The sequence below is a fragment of the Budorcas taxicolor genome, chromosome 25, assembly GCF_023091745.1.
Source record: "Budorcas taxicolor isolate Tak-1 chromosome 25, Takin1.1, whole genome shotgun sequence".
NCBI classification, from domain to species: Eukaryota; Metazoa; Chordata; class Mammalia; order Artiodactyla; family Bovidae; genus Budorcas; species Budorcas taxicolor.
The window spans coordinates 40,177,620-40,198,345 of NC_068934.1; the positions used below are offsets into that span (position 1 = coordinate 40,177,620).

At 46.1% G+C, this 20,726-nt stretch overlaps 1 protein-coding gene and 1 pseudogene across 1 annotated transcript; one reads left to right on the top strand and one right to left on the bottom strand.

The window, feature by feature from the left end:
- The first annotated feature begins 2,351 nt into the window (after positions 1 to 2,351).
- Positions 2,352 to 3,052, top strand: LOC128068567 (phosphatidylethanolamine-binding protein 1-like; annotated as a pseudogene).
- A 1,700-nt stretch (positions 3,053 to 4,752) lies between these two features.
- LOC128068568 (pregnancy-associated glycoprotein 2-like) lies at positions 4,753 to 20,181 on the bottom strand. Its single transcript, XM_052661683.1, is given in 14 exon segments — positions 4,753 to 4,779; positions 8,046 to 8,159; positions 8,707 to 8,814; positions 9,834 to 9,938; positions 10,968 to 11,074; positions 11,820 to 11,925; positions 12,016 to 12,160; positions 14,928 to 15,040; positions 15,948 to 16,145; positions 17,268 to 17,386; positions 17,481 to 17,598; positions 18,561 to 18,670; positions 18,673 to 18,710; positions 20,129 to 20,181. Coding segments are annotated over 14 exon segments (1,461 nt in total).
- Positions 20,182 to 20,726: the final 545 nt, after the last annotated feature.

Consider the following 20,726-nt stretch of genomic DNA (forward strand, 5'->3'; position numbering starts at 1 on the left):
AGATACCTATATATGTATAATGGAATCACATCCCCATACAGCTGAAACTCATACAATATTGTAAATAAACTATGCATGCATGCTCAGTCACTAAGTCCTTTCTAACTCTTCATGACCCCATGGACTGTAGGCTGCCATACTTCTACATCCATGGGATTTTCCAGGAGTGGGTTGCCAGTTCCTCCTCAAGGGGATCTTCTGGACCCAGGGATCAAACCCACATCTTTTACATCTCCTGCACTGGCAAGCAGAAATCAACTATACTCCAATACCAAATAAAAATTAAATTTATAAAAAAGGAAAGATTACATCCAGCTACCAAAAGGGTCTCTTTCCCCTCCTGGGATTCCTGATGTGATCCTGGAGAGGACAGAGCAGGTGCAGGACACCTCGGCATTATCTGAGATTGTGTTTCCCTGGCTTTGGTGTGCTTTGGCTTCTAGTGGGCCCCTTTGACTTATTTTTGGAGGACCTAAGGCAGGGGCTTATAGAAACCAGGTCAGTTGAAGGCTGAGATGTAGGTGCTGGTGGGAGTGTGAAAGCCCAGCTCTCTAGCCTTGGGTTGGGATACTTTTGAGGCAAACTTATGTTCCAGAGTTCCCTGTGGGAACAGGCTGCAGCTTCCCTCCCCAAGACTTGCATGAAATCACACTCGAGCTAGCTTCATCCCTTTTCCTGTCCTAATCTCCCTGTGCCCTCACTGGTTTCTCTGGAAGGCCCTTTTTAAAAAAATTTAACTGTGCTGAGTCTTCCTTGCTGCATGGGCATTCTCTAGTTTCAGAGAGTGGGGACTACTCCCTAGACATGGTAAGTGGGCTTTTCATTGCAATGGCTTCTCTTGTTGCAGATGATAGGATCTATGGCCTGAAGTCTCAGTTCTTGTGGCCCATGGGCTTAGTAGCTCTCAAAATATGAAATCTTCCCAAACCAGGGGTCCAACATGTCTCCTGCTCCAGAAGGCAGATCAGTAACCACTGGACCATCAGGGAAATCCTTCTGGGAGGAACTTTGAAATAAATCACTTGTACATGAAACCTTGAGTCATGGGCTACTTCTGGGGAGGTTGACCTATAATGGTTCCCTAATCAGGCAATTCCTTGACACCAGGACTGATATAGGTTCACCTCGCAAATGTTCCTACAGCATCTTGAAGCTGTCCCTGCCATATGGCTTTTTTCTTGCTTGAGTTTCTGAAACCCATACTAGACCACAGCTTCCAGAGGGCAGAGCTCTAACTTGACTCTCTTACAAGTCCACATGAGTAGGTCTTGTCTCCACCAGACTCTAATGTCAAAACAAGGCTAATACACAGACTTGTTATTGGGTTATGAGTGTTAGGTTACAAGCTGAACTGGCTGTAATCAAAGTCTAAATAATTTTGTCTTAAATGCAATACATTTTCATACAATAATAGTTCCAGTCAGTCCACAGTGATAGGAACCCCGGTTTTTCTTGTTGAAAGTCATCTTCAACACGTGATAGTCACCTCTGATCTAACATGGCTGCTCTAGTTCCTGTTATTATATCTGCATTCCAGAGAAGGGGAAGCAGGATATGTCCCTTTCCTTAAAGAGCATAATCAAAAGTTATAAAATTACTTTCACTCATTTCTCACTGGTTGCAATGAAGTCACAGAGGCATTTTGAGGTGAAAGAAAGGCTAGGAAATGAACTTTTTAGCTAAATGGCCCTAAACTGGGGTTTTAGTTACCAAATGAATGAGACAAATAGGAGTGCCTGTTATACCCTTCTGATTCAGTGAAGAGGTGACTTACACTATGAACACATAAAACCCCCAAATCTGAAAGTCTCAACATAACTAAGCTTTATTTCTCACTCACATCTGACTTTGGTGGACAGGGGGCCCTACTCATCACACCCTTTCAGGGAGCAAAGTGGATGGAGGCTCCTTCTGGATACAAGGGAAGGGAGTGTGAGGCAAATTAGAATCTGATTCCAAACACTTCACTTGTAAGTGACATATCACCTCTACCAAATTCCACTGGCTGAAGTAACTTCCATGGTCATAGCAAACTTGAGGGTGGTGGGTACACAGAAGGGTGAGGGGAGTGATCCTACTGCAGAACATTCATTATCAGTAACAAGGGCCACCACCCTTCATCCATGTCCCTGTGCTTTGTTCTTTGGTTCTTCCCATGCTGCTCCTCCATCTCTTTTGGCCTGTAGATATAGATTTGGATAAGATCAAAAGAAAGGACATATGCTAGACTGTAAATCTGTGGGGAAAACAAGAAAGGAAAGAAGGAAAGGCAGACTGCTGGGAACCTATGCTGCCCCGCTTCGGGAGTCCACCAGCCTCTTTCCCTGCTGTGCAACCCCCTCAGCTCTGTGATGCCGGGAGACCTCAGGAAGTGGCCTGGGCCCTTGAGCCTGCAGGAAGTGGATTAGAGGCTGCATCACCCGCTGCAGGTCAAATATGGCTGGGCGGAGGTCGATGAACTGGCCAAAGTGCTGACACCCACCCAGATTAAAAACCGGCCCACCAGCAATGCATTGGATGGGCTTGATTCAGGTAAATTGTACACCTTGGTCTTAACAGATCTGGATGCTCCTAGCAGGCAGGACGCCCAAAAACAGGGAATGGCACCACTTTCTGGTGGTCAACATGAAGGGCAATGACATCAGCAGTGGCACGGTCCTCTCGGATTATGTGGGCTCTGGGCCTCCCAAGGGCACAGGCCTGCACTGCTACATCTGGCTGGTTTATGAGCAGGAAAAACCACTGAAGTTTGATGAGTGCATTCTCAGCAACTGATCTGGGGACCACAGTGGCACATTCAAGGTGGCCTCTTTCTGCAAAATGTATGACCTCAGGGACCCCAGTGACCAGTATGTGTCACCAAGCCGAATGGTATGATTATGTGTCCAAGCTCTATGAACAGCTGTCTGAGAAGAAGAGGAGTGGGACACTGTCCCAGAGTTCCCAAACAGTGTTTCCCTTTAGTGATGCATGTAGATTTCTGCCCATACTCCCCCCAAACCACTCCCCTACCCCGCCACTCCCTGCCCGAGTCCTGAGCGGTCAGATTTAGGTTTAGGGTGACTTTTCTTTCCTTCTGCCTGCCCTGTATCATTCTAGGGGGTTTATGTTTTGATCAAACTTGAACTGTGTTTTGGTGGGGGTTACTTTGCTACTGTGATGGAGTTTATCAAAATGTTAATATGAGAATGACAACTCAGATTTTAAAGAAGAAAAAAAAATTCTGGTAAAAAGACCAGGTCTGCAATATTAGAACAGAGCATCAAAGAATCTTTAAGGGAGGTTGAAAACAAAGAAGAGATTGACTGTCTCTGCCTTTGTGAGCCCAAGTACAGAACTGTGTATGAAGGCACCTAATGGCATATGTTTTCACAGCCCTGTCTCACCAAGACAATGAGAGGCCAGCATGTCCACTAACCTCCAATGCCTCAGGCTGGTTACTGGGTATCAGTGTCCCACTCTGGCTTCTGTATAGAGCAATACCAGAAAAAGCTACAGAGAGGAAGTTGCTTTGCTATTAAAGCCTGGCCATCTAGATAAGCAGCAGTTCTCGGTAAGAGATTATCCAGAAATCTGAAAGTCTGTGCTTGTTAACTTGATCACTCTTTGGTGTTAAAAGAAAAAAAAAAAAGTCATTCTGGATGTTGCATTAATTCTGCTGTTTGCTTATAGTTAAATAAAAATAGAAACACTGTGTAGATTTAAAAAAAGGAAGAAGGAAAGAAGAAAATTAAGAATAAATATTGAAAAGCATGTTTGTAATCACAATTTTGTATTTGTACAGTTTACATGATTTAAATAAATTTAACTTATTTAGGAATAAATTTATAAAATAAAAAATGGGAGATGAGCAGGAAAGACCACTGAAGTTTGATGAGTGCATTCTCAGCAACTAATCTGGGGACCACCGTGGCAAATTCAAGGTGGCCTCTTTCTGCAAAAAGTATGACCTCAGGGACCCCAGTGACCAGTACGTGTCACCAGGCCACAGGGATGATCCAGAGAGATGATATGGGGTGGGAGGTGGGAGGGGGGTTCAGGATTGGGAACTCATGTACACCCGTGGCTGATTCATGTCGATGTATGGCAAAACCAATACAGTGTTGTAAAGCAAAATAAAGTAAAAAAAAAAAAAAGAGAGAGAGAGAGAGAGCAATTTAAAATATAAATGTATTCACTAAACCCAACAAAATAATACAGGCAGATTCTTTACCATCTGAACCACCAAGGAAGCCCAATAATCCCAATTTAAATCCTAGCTTGACCAGGGGCTTCCCTCATGGCTCAGACGATAAAGAATCTGCCTGCATTTCAGGCTTTGTTCAATCCTTAGGTCAAGAAGATACCCTGGAGAAGAGAATGAGTACCTACTCCAGTATTTTTGCCTGGAGAATTCCTTGGACAGAGGAGCCTGGCAGGCTACAGTCCATGGGCTTCCAAAGAGTAGGACATGACTGAGCGACTAACACTTTAACTTTCTTTTTCATCAGATTCTCAAGCCCTAAGCTCTTTCCCCTACCTTTCATGCTGTGTAAACTATTTAGCACTGGGACATGTGGAGAGATCTCTGTGAACCCAAACCAAGGAATTTGTAAAGATAAAGACAACTGGAAAAGTATCCTTTCTGGAGTATACTTAGCAACTTTGCAACTTGTGAGGCAGGTCACTGGTGTTTTGAGGCAAATAAGATGTGCATGCTTGGTGATTTGCTTCTGCCAAGTGTTGAGGGAAGTTAGATGACTGACTGTCTGGTTACTTGATTTCACAGCTGATATCATCCTGGGGAAAGAATGCTCATCAGATCAACACAGATTTTCTCACTAAACAGCAGGGTTAGAAAGGTTTCTAAGGCCAACATCAGGTGTTTTTTACATCAAAGGGCTTCAGTTCACTCAGTTCAGTCACTCAGTCATGTCCTACTCTTTGCGACCTCATGAATCACAGCACGCCAGGACTCCCTGTCCATCAACAACTCCCAGAGTCTACCCAAACCCACGTCCATTGAGTCAGGGATACCATCCAGCCATCTCATCTTCTGTCATCCCCTTCCCCTCTGCCCCCAATCCCTCCCAGCATTAAGGTCTTTTCCAATGAGTCAACTCTTCGCATCAGATAGCCAAAGTATTGGAGTTTTAGCATCAGCATCAGTCCTTCCAAAGAATACCCAGGACTGATCTCCTTTAGGATGGACTGGTTGGATCTCCTTGCAGTCCAGGGGACTTTCAAGAGTCTTCTCCAACACCACAGTTCAAAAGCATCAATTCTTTGGCACTCAGCTTTCTTAACAGTCCAACTCTTACAACCATACATGACCATAGGAAAAACCATAGCCTTGACTAGATGGAACTTTGCTGGCAAAGTAATGTCTTTAATATGCTATCTAGGTTGGTCATAACCTTTCTTCCAAGGAGTAAGTGCCCTTTAATTTCACGGCTGCAATCACCATCTGCAGTGATTTTGGAACCCAAAAAAATAGTCTGATACTATTTCCACTGTTTCCCCATCTATTTCCCATAACATGATGGGACCAGATGCCATGATCTTAGTTTTCTGAATGCTGAGCGTTAAGCCAACTTTTTCACTCTCCTCTTTCACTTTCATCAACAGGCTTTTTAGTGCCTCTTCACTTTCTGCCATAAGGGTGGTGTCATCTGCATATCTGAGGTTATTGATATTTCTCCTGACAATCTTGATTCCAGCTTGTGCTTCTTCCAGCCCAGCGTTTCTCATGATGCACTCTGCATATAAGTTAAATAAACAGGGTGACAGTATACAGCTTTGACGTACTCCTTTCGTGATTTGGAACCAGTCTGTTGTTCCATGTCCAGTTCTAACTGTTGCTTTCTGACCTGCATACAGATTTCTCAAGAGGGAGGTCAGGTGCTCTGGTATTCCCACCTCTTTCAGAATTGTCCACAGTTTATTGTGATCCACACAGTCAAAGGCTTTGGCATAGTCAATAAAGCAGAAATAGTGTTTGTCTGGAACTCTCTTGCTTTTCCATGATCCAGCAGATGTTGGCAATTTGATCTCTGGTTCCTCTGCTTTTTCTGAAACCAGCTTGAACGTCTAGAAGTTTGCGGTTCACATATTGCTGAAGCCTGGCTTGGAGAATTTTGAGCATTACTTTACTAGCATGTGAGATGAGTGCAATTGTGCGGTAGTTTGAGCATTCTTTGGCATTGCCTTTCTTTGGAATTGGAATGAAAACTAACCTTTTCCAGTCCTGTGGCCACTGCTGAGTTTTCCAAATTTGCTGGCATATTGAGTGCAGCACTTTCACAGCATCATCTTTCAGGATTTGAAATAGCTCAACTGGAATTCCATCACCTCCAATAGCTTTGTTCGTAGTGATGCTTTCTAAGGCCCACTCGACTTCACATTCCAGGATGTCTGGCTCTAGGTGTGTGATCACACCATCATGATTATCTTGGTCATGAAGATCTTTTAGTCCCCTATAATATGGAGAGATTGAACTGTGCAGGTTGTCATGGTAACAGCGTGTTGTGTTACTCTAGGAGATAAGGTAAACTGACAAGAAACCAAAGGCCTTTACAACTCTCTTTGTAGTGTGATTTCAGGTTTGAAGTAGTGGCAAGGAAAGGATGGCTGGTAAGGGTGAGGAGGGGAGTAATCAGGGCCAGTGCTTTAGCTCCTCCTAGAGCCAAGAAAACAGAAGTGCAGGCTCAGTTAGGGTTCTGGTTATCTTCCACTAGATCCTAGGTGAGGAAACAGTGATACGTTGTCTCTGTGGAGGGAATATAGATCAACACCCGTTCCTTTTCTGTCTCAGGCCCAGTCTGATCCCCTTAGAGTGGGAAGTATCACCCCCACCAAAGAGCTGTTGTCTCTGTACCTGTGGATGCCTCCCCACTTCCCAGGGCTCTCCACCCTGTCTCGGGCCCTATGGGTCTTCAGTGGCTCCCACGGTGGCCTTGCTGTCACCTGTGCCTGACCCTCTGACTTCTGTCCTGGCGTCTGAATCAAGGCAGAAAATCCAGGGTGTATATGCCTGGTGAGGATGCTGCACTGTCTTCCACATGCTCTGCAAGCCTGGGATCATGCTGTTTTATATTCTGTTCTTTTCTCTCAGTGTCCTATTGGAAGGATTTCTCTTAACACTGAATACTATTTTCAGGCAGTTGGTTGCATGATGGCCTGTCTATGCGGTGGACACTTTATGTTGAGTGGACTTTGGGATGTCTCAGATCTTCACCTTTGTTAGAGACTCTGAGGACTTCATCCTTGCTTCTTTATGTTTGTGGGTGCTTCTAATCATAGATTTACATAAATCTTACAAGCAAAATTCCTGGGACAAAAGCTGTACTTATATTTAGGACAAATCATCACCCAAGACTGTACTAATTTGCACTCTTACAAGAAGGGTTTGAGATCTTCCTCTTTCCTGTTTTTCCTACCTTTTCTATCTCTGAAGGCTATAAATCTTTGGTCTACGATTTGGAGTGGATAAAAGTGGAAGGAAGGTGGAGTAAGACTGTTGCTTTAAAGATCAGATTTACCCTCATGTTGGTGTCACAGGCTACAAATATAGAGCCTTAAGAGTAAGGAGTACCTTAACAGGCACCAGCTCCAGTCCTGGGCTTAGGCTGATCTAGAGTGATTTTTCCAGGTGATATCATGGTGGTAGCCATGCTGAGACCATGCATGTCTCCTGACACGGATGCAGCACTGCGTTCAAGTGGAAGCATATACTAACTCATCCATTCATTTAATTAAAGTGTATTTCTTGAGGGTGGCTACATATCTATCACAAGTGTTGGAGCCAGAAGATAGGAGACATCTTTCCTCTGTACAATGGGGGTCATGCCTTCCCAGGGCTCATGGGGAGACAGTGAGCTAGCATCTATAATTAACCAGAGCTGTTATTCTTGTTCTTCTTGGTGATTTCTCACCAACAGCACCATTGTCTATGGTTCCATGGAGAAAACTTGGAGAATGAGTTTGACAAACTGTTCACTTGCCTCTCCATTAAGCCTGGTCCATGATATTTACAGTTAAAGAAAAATAACTTATTCTTCTCTCACCTTTTCCTTGTTTATCAGCTCTGCAACTGGACCTCTTTCACTCTCCACATGTCGATCATAATCCAGGGCATTCCCAAAGTGGTCGGGCACATATACCCGGGACATATGGCCAAGCTGCACACAGATAGTAACTGCAGGGTTTAGGGGTGTGTTACAGGATCAGGGTGACAAGCCTAATGTCAACACCCCTCCTCTCATGCTATGCTAGCCTTTCCTTGTCTCCCTCAAGAGGAAGCCCTTTACTCCTCTGGCCTCCCATCCACACTATTGTCATTTTCTCCATCTGGCCCTCCCAGTTGGGAGTTGTCTCTTTATCTGTCTCCATGACTTGGAGGTGAGTTCCTAGCCCAGCCCTCTATCCCTGGGGTCCACCACAGCACCTAGCACATAGTAGGTGCTTAGTAAATTTGTACTGAATGAAAAGATGACTGTGTTTTCCACCTTATTTATTCTTTCCTGATCCTTCTCTATTCTGGATCTGACTCTGACCCTGCTGTCCCCAGCCTGGGCCTCTGCCTAGGGTCTCAAAATGGGAAAAAGTGATACTTCCACTCCAAAACTGGCAAACCATGGCAGCTTGAACCAAATAGTTTGTGGCTCTGCCCATGAAGGAAGCTCAGAGAGGCTGAGCGCTCTGTGCACCCTGGATTCCCCCATTTACATGAATGGCATCCTCCCCAGCATCACTGGAGGTCAAAGGAAGGCGCTTGCTGGACCCTGAGGAGGATGGCTCAGGAATCCACACGGGGCTGTCACTTGCAAAGTGGCACTGGAAAGGACAAAGCAGGTGTGGGAGGAAGAGAGCTGGTGACTAGGGTGGAGAAACAGAAGGGAACCATCTCAGTGTAAAGGGCCTTACCCATCTCTCCCTGCAGCAGAAGGTCACTGCCAATGTTCCTCCAGAATGGCAAGAATACAGTATCATTTTATTACCCCTTACCGTCTCTCTGAATGAGGAGGTGGTGGAGTTGGTGGGGCAGCCATAAACTCTTCCACGGTCTAGAGTCTCTCCCTGACACTTCCTTTGTGGCTGCCTCTCAATCTCTAGTCACGTGATTCTGGAGTAAACTGTCAATCACATTTGGTGCAGGGTCAGGGCCACATGACCATGTAGGGCCAATTATAAGACCCCATGCCCCGACCAATACGATTGGTCCAGAAATGGACTCAGGATCTGAATTGAGTCAATCAGATCCCTCCCTGGAGCCCTGATGCCTTCTGAGTTTCTTTCCTTACTGACTAGATGCTTTAGAGATATAAAGCCCTGGGGCAGGCAGCTGCAGAGTCCTTCAGTAGGTGTAGAAGCCTGAAAGAAGAAAGTTGTCAGGCTAAGAGAATCTAAGAGAGAAGAGAAAGAGTGAGGGTGTCAAACTGTGAGCTGATAGCTTCTGATTTCTTGGGTCCAGTCCCTGAGATCTTTGGATCTTCTCTGGTTCCTATATCCCAGATCCTGGATCCCCAGTATCCTTCCAATAACCCTCCCCTTTCCTTGAAGTCAGTTGGAGTTGGGCTCCTCTCACTAGTAGTTCAGACTTGATTCTAGGTCCTGCCCAGATACCATCTACCTCTGCCCAAAGAGAGGCACCCATTCATATCAGCATCATTGAGATGAATCCTTTATTCTTTACTGAGAATAGGGCTTGCAGAGCTTCAAACACCATTTACCAGCATCCCTAGCAGATGTGCACTGAGTTGAGAAAATGTGTGTTTGGAGTGGGCCTGACTGACTCCTGAGCAGCCACAGCATTTACACTGCAGAAGCCAGGCCAACCCTGTTGTTTCACAAACCGAGAAACACAGCCTCAGGAAGACATCACCCAGGATCCAGGTCTCCGAGGAGTGCAAGTCCTCTGTGCCCCCTCGAATGCTGCTAATACAGACGTTCTGAGAACTCTGGGGAGATAGAAACACACATCAATCACCCTGGGCCACTACCTGCCACACCTATCGATATCCAGACCCGGCATACTTTTTGGTTTCATTTCCTTCCTTTGGTAAGAATCAAGTGGTTCTATCAGTACCTGAGGAAGTGGGGGACAGCAAAGAATAAGAAGGACCAAGACATGTGGTTGCCATGAGGCAGGTGGGTATGGGAAAGGAGGATTGGGAGTTTGGGATTATTAAATAAAAACTAATATAGAGGATGGATAAACAACAAAGTATTACTGTATAACAATGGGAACTATATGCAATATCCTGTGATAAATTGCAATGGAAAACAATATGAAAAATACATATATATATGTTTGCATATGTATAACTAAGTCACCTTGCTTTGCAGCAGAGCTTAGAGCAGCACTAAAAAATCAACAATACTACAATCATTTTTTTAAAAGACCAAGAGTGGCCTGTAGTTCCCCTCATGCTCTGCTGTTTCTTCCCTTCTCACCTCCACTCACAGTTTACTCTGCAGAGAATGCCTGTTTTCTCTCTCTTCACCACAAACTGTTCTCTTCTTAAACATTTTTTATTTTAATACTTTGTTGTTTATCCATCCTCTATATGAGGTTTCATTTAATAAGCCCAAACTCCCAATCCTCCTTTCCCGTATCCCCCTGCCTCATGACAACCACATGTCTTGGCCCTTCTTGTTCTTGGGTGTACCCCACTTCCTCAGGTGATGAGGAGATAAAATTTGATTTTATATTGTTATTTTATAGCCAAATAACAATATCATGAGCTTCAGGTGGACAGTACAAGGAATCAGCCATACATATACATGTAGCCCTTCTCCCCCAAGGTTCCCCATCCAGGCTGCCACATAACATTGAGCAGAGTTCCAGGGCTACACAGTAAGTTGTTGCTGTTTATCCATCTTAAATATACCAGTGCCCACAACTTGTTCTTTATACTGCACTCAGGAAGCCTTCCTGGACATACTCTTATCCTCCATGGCACTCCAGGTTGAGTTTGGTGACTTACCCTGATGCCCTCTTCATCTGTAGACCTCATCACCCCTAATGTGCCCCCAGCACCCCTTTGCACAACCCTAAGGGGTACCATGTGCGTGGAATCCAGTATAGAGTTGCCTAAACACAAGCAGGCTTCCTTATGCCTCCATGAGGCTGGGGGTTTAGAATTACTGAAATGTCTTCTCCTTAAAGCCTTCTTTGAGCCCGCCAGCCTTCCCTGAACTCCCATAGGGAGCTGACATTAAGTCTTAACCCTGTGCCGGAGCTGTGCAGTCACTGTGCACCCTTTATTCACCTTAGCATCCAACCTCCCCGCAAAGGGGTCGGGTACCCCGACTCACAAAGTGGGGGACTGGGGCTTAGCAAGGAGAAGTTGTAGCCGAGGACTGGGGTAACCAGGTAGGTTAACATCCAAACCAGGACAACTGTGAGAAGGGAAAGGAGACTGTCAACCCCCATGGTGGGACAGCACACTGGGACTATCCCCAGCCACCCTCCTTGTCACATGGCCTATTTCAGAGATTGCTAGAGCTGACTTTCCAGGTTTATCCATTTTAAGGCTTTGGTTGAACTGAAGACTTTTGAGGGCAGAGGACCTTAGCGTTCCCTTCTCCTTATGCCAGGTATCATGCCAGCACGGGATGGTGTCTCCACATTTCTTTCCAGAGGATAGATGTCCCAGACTGCCCTTTACTCTCACGTGGTTGGTTTTGTGGGAGGCACTGGCCCAGCCAGAGGGGCTCAGCAACATCTGCAATGGTGTGACTTGACCTGCAGAGGGCGCCCTCCTCCCAGCAGCAGCCCAAAGAGGATTCCGGCAAGTCCCAGATTTGAGAGTCAGCCCACGGGATTGGCCCCTCACCTGCCGAGTATCGAATATCGACTTGAGGGGGCACAGGGTAGTCAGTGCCGTTGATCGTGAAGATGAAAGGAGGCAGGGCCCCAATGCTCTGACATGAAACCACATGCTGTAAGAGAAAGAGAGAGGCTGGAGGTTGGTCCTGCTGATCCTTGGTATGCAAGGAGACCAGGAGTGACCCTGTGGCATGACCCTTCACCTCGTGATCCTTGGAGGCAATAGCATCGATGAGTTTCTGGATGTTGGTGACCACTCTACTTGGGCCAATCAGCAAAGAGGTCCCGATGTCCACAAGGGCCTGACATCCACCGGAACAACCAATCACCATCCCGTTCACAGAGATGCTGGGAGACAGTAAGACAAAGCGTGCACCAGGGTCACTCTGAGTCTCCCCCATGACTGTCCCCTCCCTGAAAGTCTCCTGAACAGTCAGGGCTTCAGCTCTTGCCCTGACTCTGTTTTCCTTTGCTCTGGTCATGTCACCTTCTTTGACATCCTTGAATGCAGTACTTGAAACTGCCAGGCCCTTTCACTCCTCAGGGCCTTGACAGGTTCTTGTCGCCCTTCCTAGAAGACCACCATCCCCTTTGTCTAGCTAATTTCTCCTCATTTTCCAGGTTCCAGCTTAATTGCCACATTTTTAGGGAAGTCTTTCCCTTGGAGTGGATTAGTCTCCTGTCTTGGTCACTCTCTCTAGACTCTTCCTCACGACTAGCATGCACCAAAGCGGTAATTCACTATGTGTGTGAGTCATTTCATGTACATATGCCTTACTAGATGTTAGGGCAAGTTTTATTCTCATTGCCTCACTAAAGTGCCTGGCACACAGTGGATGCACAATGTTTATTGAAGGAATGAATGAATAATTTAAAAAATGAATGGTGAACACCCAGAGACATGTATCTGGTTTCTGACCAATGATGGGTCAACCAACATAGTGAAAATGGAGGTTCCCTGAGGCAACAGATGCTTAGAGTGGTGGTGGGGAAGACACAGGCTCCCTGGGAGACACTGTCTCCCAGCACTGGTTCCTCGCCAGGCTCAGACACTGAGGCCCTGGCCAGGGGATGCCCAAGCCAGCCCAGAGGACCTCCAAAGGACAGCTCAGTTTTTCTCTGAGAGTATCACATAGAATCTCCTCAATTATTGCCCCTTGTTCTCAGCCGCTTCTGGAACCCAGCTTCCTGATTCTCTAAGTCACAGCCCTTGCCCCACTGTGTGCCCAGTATGTGGGGTGGGGAGCTACAGTTACATGGGATATCTCTTTTTATGAGTTGCTCTCAGGTCTCAAAACTGCAGTCAACCTCTCTCCACTGGTGACTGACTAACTGACTAACTCCAACTGACTAACTTCTCCCAAAGGAGAACAGTTTTCCCCATTTTTTTCAGGACTTTGTATTTTTAACTGCCTGTTCTATATGCTGAGAACTCACTTGGTCCCAGTAACCCTGGACAGTTGGTCATTTTATCACAACCCTATGATGAAACTCATGTGATCCTCTTCACTCAACCCATGCTTCCTGCCTCACAAGACAGTGAGTACAGCCCTCCCCAGGCTGCCCAGTCCTCTCTGGATCATCTCAGGACCTAGTGAGAAGTCTCTGCAGGAGTCTGTGGTGATTATGAACCCATGGGCGTGTGTCTGTGTTTATGTGTATGTTTGTGTGTCTATGTATGTGTGTCTGTGTCTGTGTGTCTGTGTTTGTGTGTGTGTTTGTATATGTCTGTGCGTGTCTGTGTCTGTCTGTCTGTCTGCTTGTGTGTGTCTATATCTGTGTCTATGTGTGTGTCTGTGTGTGTCTATGATTGTGTGTGTGTCTGTGTATGTCTGTGTATGTGTGTCTGTGTGTATATGTCTGTGTGTGTCTGTATGTGTCTGTGTGTGTCTGTGTATATATGTGTTTGTGTGTCTGTGTGTGTCTATGTGTGTGTGTATGTCTGTGTGTGTGTCTGTGTATGTGTCTGTGTGTGTCTGTGTGTGTGTATGTGTATGTGTATGTGTGTCTGTGTCTGTGTGTGTGTCTGTGTGTGTGTCTGTGTGTGTATCTGTGTTTGTCTGTGTGTTTGTGTGTCTTTCTGTGTGTATCTGTGTTTGTGTGTGTGTTTGTATGTGTCTGTGTGGGTATGTATCTGCTTGTGTGTGTTTATATCTGTGCCTATGTGTGCATCTGTGTGTCTCTGTGTGTTTGTGTGTATGTTTGTGTGTCTGTGTGTGTATCTGTGTTTGTGTGTGTGTTCGCATATGTCTGTGTGTGTATCTGTGTTTCTGTGTTTGTATCTGTGTGTGTATCTGTGTTTGTGTGTCTGTGTGTGTCTGTGTGCCTGTGTGTGTGTGTATGTGTGTGTTTGTCTGCTTGTGTGTGTTTATATCTGTGCCTGTGTGTGCATCTGTGTGTCTCTGTGTGTTTGTGTGTGTGTTTGTGTGTCTGTGTGTATCTGTGTTTGTGTGTGTGTTTGTATCTGTCTTTGTGTGTATCTGTGTTTCTGTGTGATCTGTGTGTGTATATCTATGTTTGTGTGTCTGTGTGCATGTGTCTGTATCTGTCTACTTGTGTGTGTTTGTATCTGTGCCTGTGTGTGCATCTGTGTGTCTGTGTGCATCTGTGTGTCTCTGTGTGTTTGTGTGTGTGTTTGTATATGTCTGTGTGTATCTGTGTTTGTGTGTGTGTATCTGTGTGTGTGTGTCTGTGTGTGTGTATCTGTGTGTGAGTATCTGTGTGTGTGTGTCTGCATGTGTGTGTATCTGTCTGCTTGTGTGTTTGTATCTGTGCCTGTGTGTGCATCTGTGTGTCTCTGTGTGTTTGTGTGTGTGTTTGTATATGTCTGTGTGTGTGTTTGTGTGTGTGTATCTGTGTGTGTGTCTCTGTGTTTGTGTGTCTGTGTGTGTGTCTGTGTGTATGTGTCTGTGTGTGTGTGTATCTGTCTGCTTGTGTGTTTGTATCTGTGCCTGTGTGTGCATCTGTGTCTTTCTGTGTGTTTGTATGTGTGTCTGTGGGGTGCAGTGTATGTTTGGGTGTTTGACAGAGTGTCTGAGAGCATTTTGTGTCAGCATGTGTCCATGCACACGTGTGAGAGCATCACTTGGGGTGACCCTCAGAGGGAGAGGCTTGCCTGTCCATGGTTATCTGCCAGTACCCAACTTTGGTCACTGGTACCCAGTTGAGCTCTCCATTGTAGTCAGCGTGGTCCACTCCATCAATCATCCCCACGCTACCACTCTCCTTCTGGATGTCATGAGAAGGAAGAGAGGGGTTCTCTGGAGGAGAGAAACTGCCAGGCACCGTGTGAGGGCTGGGCTTGTCCACCCATCAGAGGCACTACTGGAGTCCCCATTTTATAGATGCAGAAATTGAGGTTTAGAAGGATTGAGAACCCAACCAAAGTTGGTCACCAACCAATGGGTGGCACAAAAGAGGTTCAAAGCTGGGCAAACTGACTGGGCTTCTGAAGAGAGCCTGGTCCCCTCCAGTGACCTGAGTGCTCCCAGATCCCCTCAGGGTACCCATGCTGGAAGGGTCTGGCATTTTCCTTACCTAAACTGTCATTTTTCAGAAAAGTCAAGTCCTGAAGTCACCAAGGGCATGGGTTCAGGGGCACCCAAGGTCGGCTTCACTGATGGTGACCTGCACCATCCATGATGTACTACCCATGAGGCCCCATATGCAACAGGCCCGTCACCTCTGTCACTCTGTCTTGAAATTCCTAATACTTGTTGAACAAGGGGTCCAACTGTTTCATTTTGTACTGGCTCCTGCAAACTGTGTAGCTCATCCTGGGCTCCCAGTGAAATGTTAGGAAGGAAGGAAATATTCCCGCAATCCCTCTCTTTTCTTCCATATCAAGTCCCTCAGAAAATCCTATTCTCTTTTCCTCCAACCCATTTCCTGACATCTATCATTGCTCTCTCTTCCCTCCATCCCCATGGACCAAGCTGCTGCCCTTGAGCCCACAAGCACAGTTGTGTTTCAATAAAGTTTTATTTACAAAAATCAGTGGTGGGGCCAGATGTGACCTTGGGGTCACAGTTTCCATGGGCTAGATTATCCGTCAGGAAAAAGGTGGTCTGTAATTTTTTACGCGACTGCAAGCATCTTACAGCTAATTTGAAGAGAGAGCTTGTCCAGCTCAGACTTACGTGCTCAAGTAGAAGGCAAAGGCAGGCTCAGAAATGACACCTTGTTCCTCCAGGTTGTCAAAGATGGGGGTTATCTCTGGGGTGGAGAAGCTGGGGTAGCTCAAGCCCAGGATGCCATCAAAGGGCACATGACTGAACCCGAACTCCTCCAGGCTCAGGCCAAATGGCTGAGCAATGCTAACAAGGTTGCCAATCTGTGGAAGAGGAGAGTGTTCCAACATCACAGTTTGGGAAGTGGGGCTGAGACAGGTTGGTATGCCGATAGCATTAGAACCACAGAGAATAGCTGAGACCTGGCCTTGGCCTCATTTAATCTCAGATGGTGAGACCAAGTTGCGACAAGAATTCAGGTTCCATTTGTGTGGGGCTATGTATTTAACAACAGCTGCTCCTCTGGCAAACATCATTTGAATGAGTCAAGTTGACTTCATGCCTTGTGTACATATGGGTCAATCAAGACTCAGGACCAAGCGGTTCCCCCTTGTGGACAAAATGAATAGAGTGCAGGGTAGCCTTCTCTTTGGCATCACTATGATCTGATGACAGAAATGGACAGAATTCATAGAGGTGCGCTGTGGATTCTGCATCTGCCCAGAAGACAGAAGTCCATTATACAATGTCACTGGAAGGGTTCTTATGAAAACTCTGCCTCGGAAACACACACTTGGAAATGTCTATTTGTGTGTGTGAGAGAGAGAGGCGGGGGCTGGAATACTCAGGTACTTTGGAGGAGGCAGGTCATAGCTTTTATTAGATTCTCAAAAGCCCAATAGAGTGAGAAACCATTTATCAGGCCCCTCCCACATCTGTGACCCCTGCTTTCCCAGACTGGATATCTGAAGCCCCAGACTTCCCCTAGAGGCCTCAGATCACTTTTATCCTCTCCCCAAACACCCCACCAGCTTGAGTCATGACTGGCCAGACCAGCTCTACTACTTACCAGATGTGTGACCTTGGCCAGGCCCTTACTCTCTGCACTTCAGTTCCCTCATCTGTATCATGGAGCTAATCATAATACCTGCTACGTGAGGTTGTTGCAGGATTAAACCAGTTATTTGCAAGAAAGTGCCCGGCACAGTCTGAAAATATGAAAGTGGGTGCTTTTTTCTCATCTCTCCCTGCTCCCAACAAAATGAACCTTGAGCTGCTCATGGGCAAAGGAGCTGCAAGTCCACATTCCAAGACCCTCTCTGAGTTAGCCACTCTGGGAATTTGTGTGTCAGCAAGGGTGCTGTCTCCCTAGGAACAGGGTCCTGAGGGGTAAGCAGTGGTCATTCCCAAGACCTGTCCTGACTCAGCTTCTGTTGCCATGTTACCCAAACGGTGTCATAGCCAAGCTCTGCGCTCATCCTCCCAGACACGCTTATGATGTTGAAGGACTTGTTTGTATACCGGAAGGTGGAGGACTCTTCAGGGTTGAAGGTAATATGTGTATCTGCAGACCCAAGAGATGAGTGTCTGTCAGTTGCCAAGGGTAGAGAAGGGGGTGGGAAGGTGAGTACAAGATGGGGCGAGGGGTGAGTACTCACAACAGGCAGGACTGGAACAGTTGATGGAAGGCACCCACAGTTTAGATGAGCCGGTGTCAAAGAGGACCCAGAACTCCTTAGGGGGTGTCCCAGTGGTGATGTTACAAAAATAGACTAGCTACGGGAGCCAAAGAGGGTGGGTCAGTGCAGATCTGGCTCCCCTCAATTCCCACACTGCTGTCTCCCTCTGGGTGTCACATGCATCCTGAGATCATCTTCCAAATGCTATGCAGCTTACAGGCTTTGCTCACAAGGGTGTCTGCATTTGATCTTTTTTTTTCCCCCTGTGCTCAGCAGCATGTGGGATATTAGCTTCATGACCAGGTATTGAAGCAGCACCTCCCGCATTGGAAGCCCAGAGTCATAACTACTGGACCCCCAGGGAAGTCCAGTGACTTCGTTTGAGAAACTCTGCAGCCTCTTCTTCAAGCCCCAGTCTTAGTGCCTCCTTCTCCATGTGGTCCTCCCAGGTCACCCCAGGCCACTCCCTCTAAACTCAGACCGTGTCCTATATACACCACACAGGTGGCCTTTCCATTTGACATGTATTTACTCTTTGCTTCTAAGGGTGGCCTGTGCATTCGTGAAGAAGAGGTAAGACTTTTTCTAAAGTCAATAACTATAAATATAGTGTCAGATTATTACGTCCTCAAGTGCCTTATCGGCTCAGTACATTTTTACTGTTATCATTCTTGGATCTGCAGAGGATAAACTTTCTCTGCCTGAGGTTTCACACTTGATGTGCAGTTGGCTTTATCTTTTGATCGGTTATAGTTCACCCTTTATCTGTAACTCAATGGCCCACTTCTTTCAGAAAGAACAATCTCCCTCAAACTAATATCTTTGGCACAGAAATGGGTGTTCACCAGCTAGCTGATAATGCTGGGCCCAGCCAACACAGCCCAAGAGTTGAGGATGAGAGTCCCTTCTCCTCTGGGAATGGCGTCCTTGTTCCCCACTGTTTCTGCCTCCTGCAGGGGCCCCAGCCCCAACATCCCACCTGGCACCTCCAGGTGAGCCCCAGTGCTAGGCCAGAGCACCAGGGGGCGCTGTGACGTACCATCCTCCGAATATACTCACATCCATTAAATTCTTCAGGGGGTGAGATAAGAATTTCTGGTCATGAGAGGAATTCTGGGACAGGTGATAAGCTTGTTCCTCCAGGAAATTGTTCAGCAAGTTTTTTCCATGAGAGTTTCTCGCATGGTCTTCATCTTCATTAGAGGGATTCTTCCACCAAGCGTGCAGAAAATGAAACAAAGAAGCAGCAGTCAGCTGTCTGTGTTATAGTATGACTGCCGTACCCGGTATTATAATGGCACTGTATATTTTCCAGGCATTTTTATGAGTATTATCTTTTTATCAGAATACCATGCAAAGACCATGTCAGAGACCTCCATCTGAATACAGGTTCTGTTGTGTAATCATCAGTTCAGTCACTCAGTTGTGTCCAACTCTTTACGACCCCATGGACTGCAGAATGCCAGGCTTCCCTGTCCATCACCAACTCCTGGAGTTGCTCAGACTCATGTCCATTGAGTCAGTGATGCCATCCAACCATCTCATCTTCTGTCATCCCCTTCTCCTCCTGCCTTCAATCTTTCCCAGCATCAGGGTCTTTTCCAATGAGTCAGTTCTTCCCGTCAGGTGGCCAAAGTATTGGAGCTTCAGCTTCAGCATCAGTCTTTCCAATGAATATTCAGGACTGATTTCCTTTAAGATTGACTGGTCAGATCTCCTTGCAGTCCAAGGGACTCTCAAGAGTCTTCTCCAACACCACAGTTCAAAAGCATCAAGTGTAATCATGAGTAAGACATATGACCATTTGGAGTCTCGGTTTCCCTTTGATAAAAAGGTGGAATGTAATAATCCCCACTCCCAATGTAGAATGTTTTGCATGTTAAGTAATGTGATGGATGTAATGTACCTGTTATATAGGAAGTCTCAACAATGAAAGCCTTTGCTGTGGCCATCCCACTGTATCTTTCTTAAGCTTTGAGAGGGAGTTAAAAGGGGCATCAATATCCTCATTTTTACAGGGGAGGAATTTGAAATTTAGGGAGTCTGTGACTTGGCTATGGTCACACTGCTTCTCAGAGGGAAAGCAGACAAGAATTACCCCACCACTCTTTCTCCATGGTTGAATAGAAGAGAGCGGTGAGAGAGGATGCTAGAAGATGGGGAAAAAATTAGGGAAATTAAGAGGATAAAGAAGCAAGGAAGCATCAAAATTGAAAAACTGAAAGAAAACAACACAGAGAATTCTGAACGCACAGAGACATCGAAAGAGATGAAGAGATAAATGAGAGACATCAAGATAAAGACAGACACATACACACAAAATTAGAGAGGGAGGAGAGAAGAGACCCAGAAGCAAACGAAAGAGAAATGCTATTCCACAGAACCACACTTACAGTTGCATAGGTTGTGGACTGAAGAATTCCAGAGTAAACATAGATCATTTTGTGACTGGCACCCCCAGAATTGTGCAACTCTGCAGGCCTACCCAAGACCCCAGAGCCCCATGATACCCATAGCAAGGACTTATCAATAAGTGAGGGTTGAACTTTAAAACTGTCAAAGAATGATTGCATATTACCTCCTAACCCAGAAAGAGAGGTGATGCCACTTACAGTCCCTGTACTTACATGACTACACACTCTGAGAGGGTCACCAGCCCAAGGAGCCCAAGCCACTTCATGCTTCTTTCCTGGGTCCAAGTACTCAGGAAAGAGCAGGTTCTTAGCATGTAGTGGTGACAAGGAGCTCCTAGCTATATATGCTCAGATGTGCCCTAATTGTTCCCTTTAGGCCACAAATGGATTTGATAAAAATAGAAACCTCTCGATAAAATCTTTACCTCCATCAGTGTCCTTGGGGAGTGGACTTAGAGAATTCTCAGAATACAGAGAATTCTACTGTAATCTCTTCCTTGAGGCTTGGCTGGAAAATCAACCTGAACCGCATGGACTCAGAGTGGGGAGATTCTTGCCACCTTGGAGAAAAGACTGCTATTAACATGATGAAAGTAAATGCTAAGGGCCCTGCTAGACATTCCTGATCCAATATGGTCTTCCTAGCAACTTCATGAGATGTGCATTGCTGTCCTCAGTTGGAGAGGAGATTGCTAAGAGGAAAAGAGGTCAAATGGCAAAGTGAAGACATTACGGGCAGCCCAGGGACATATAAGTGGCTTTAGATAGTGAGCCAGATGGCTCAGATTGTAGGTGATGCCAGTCTACGTCA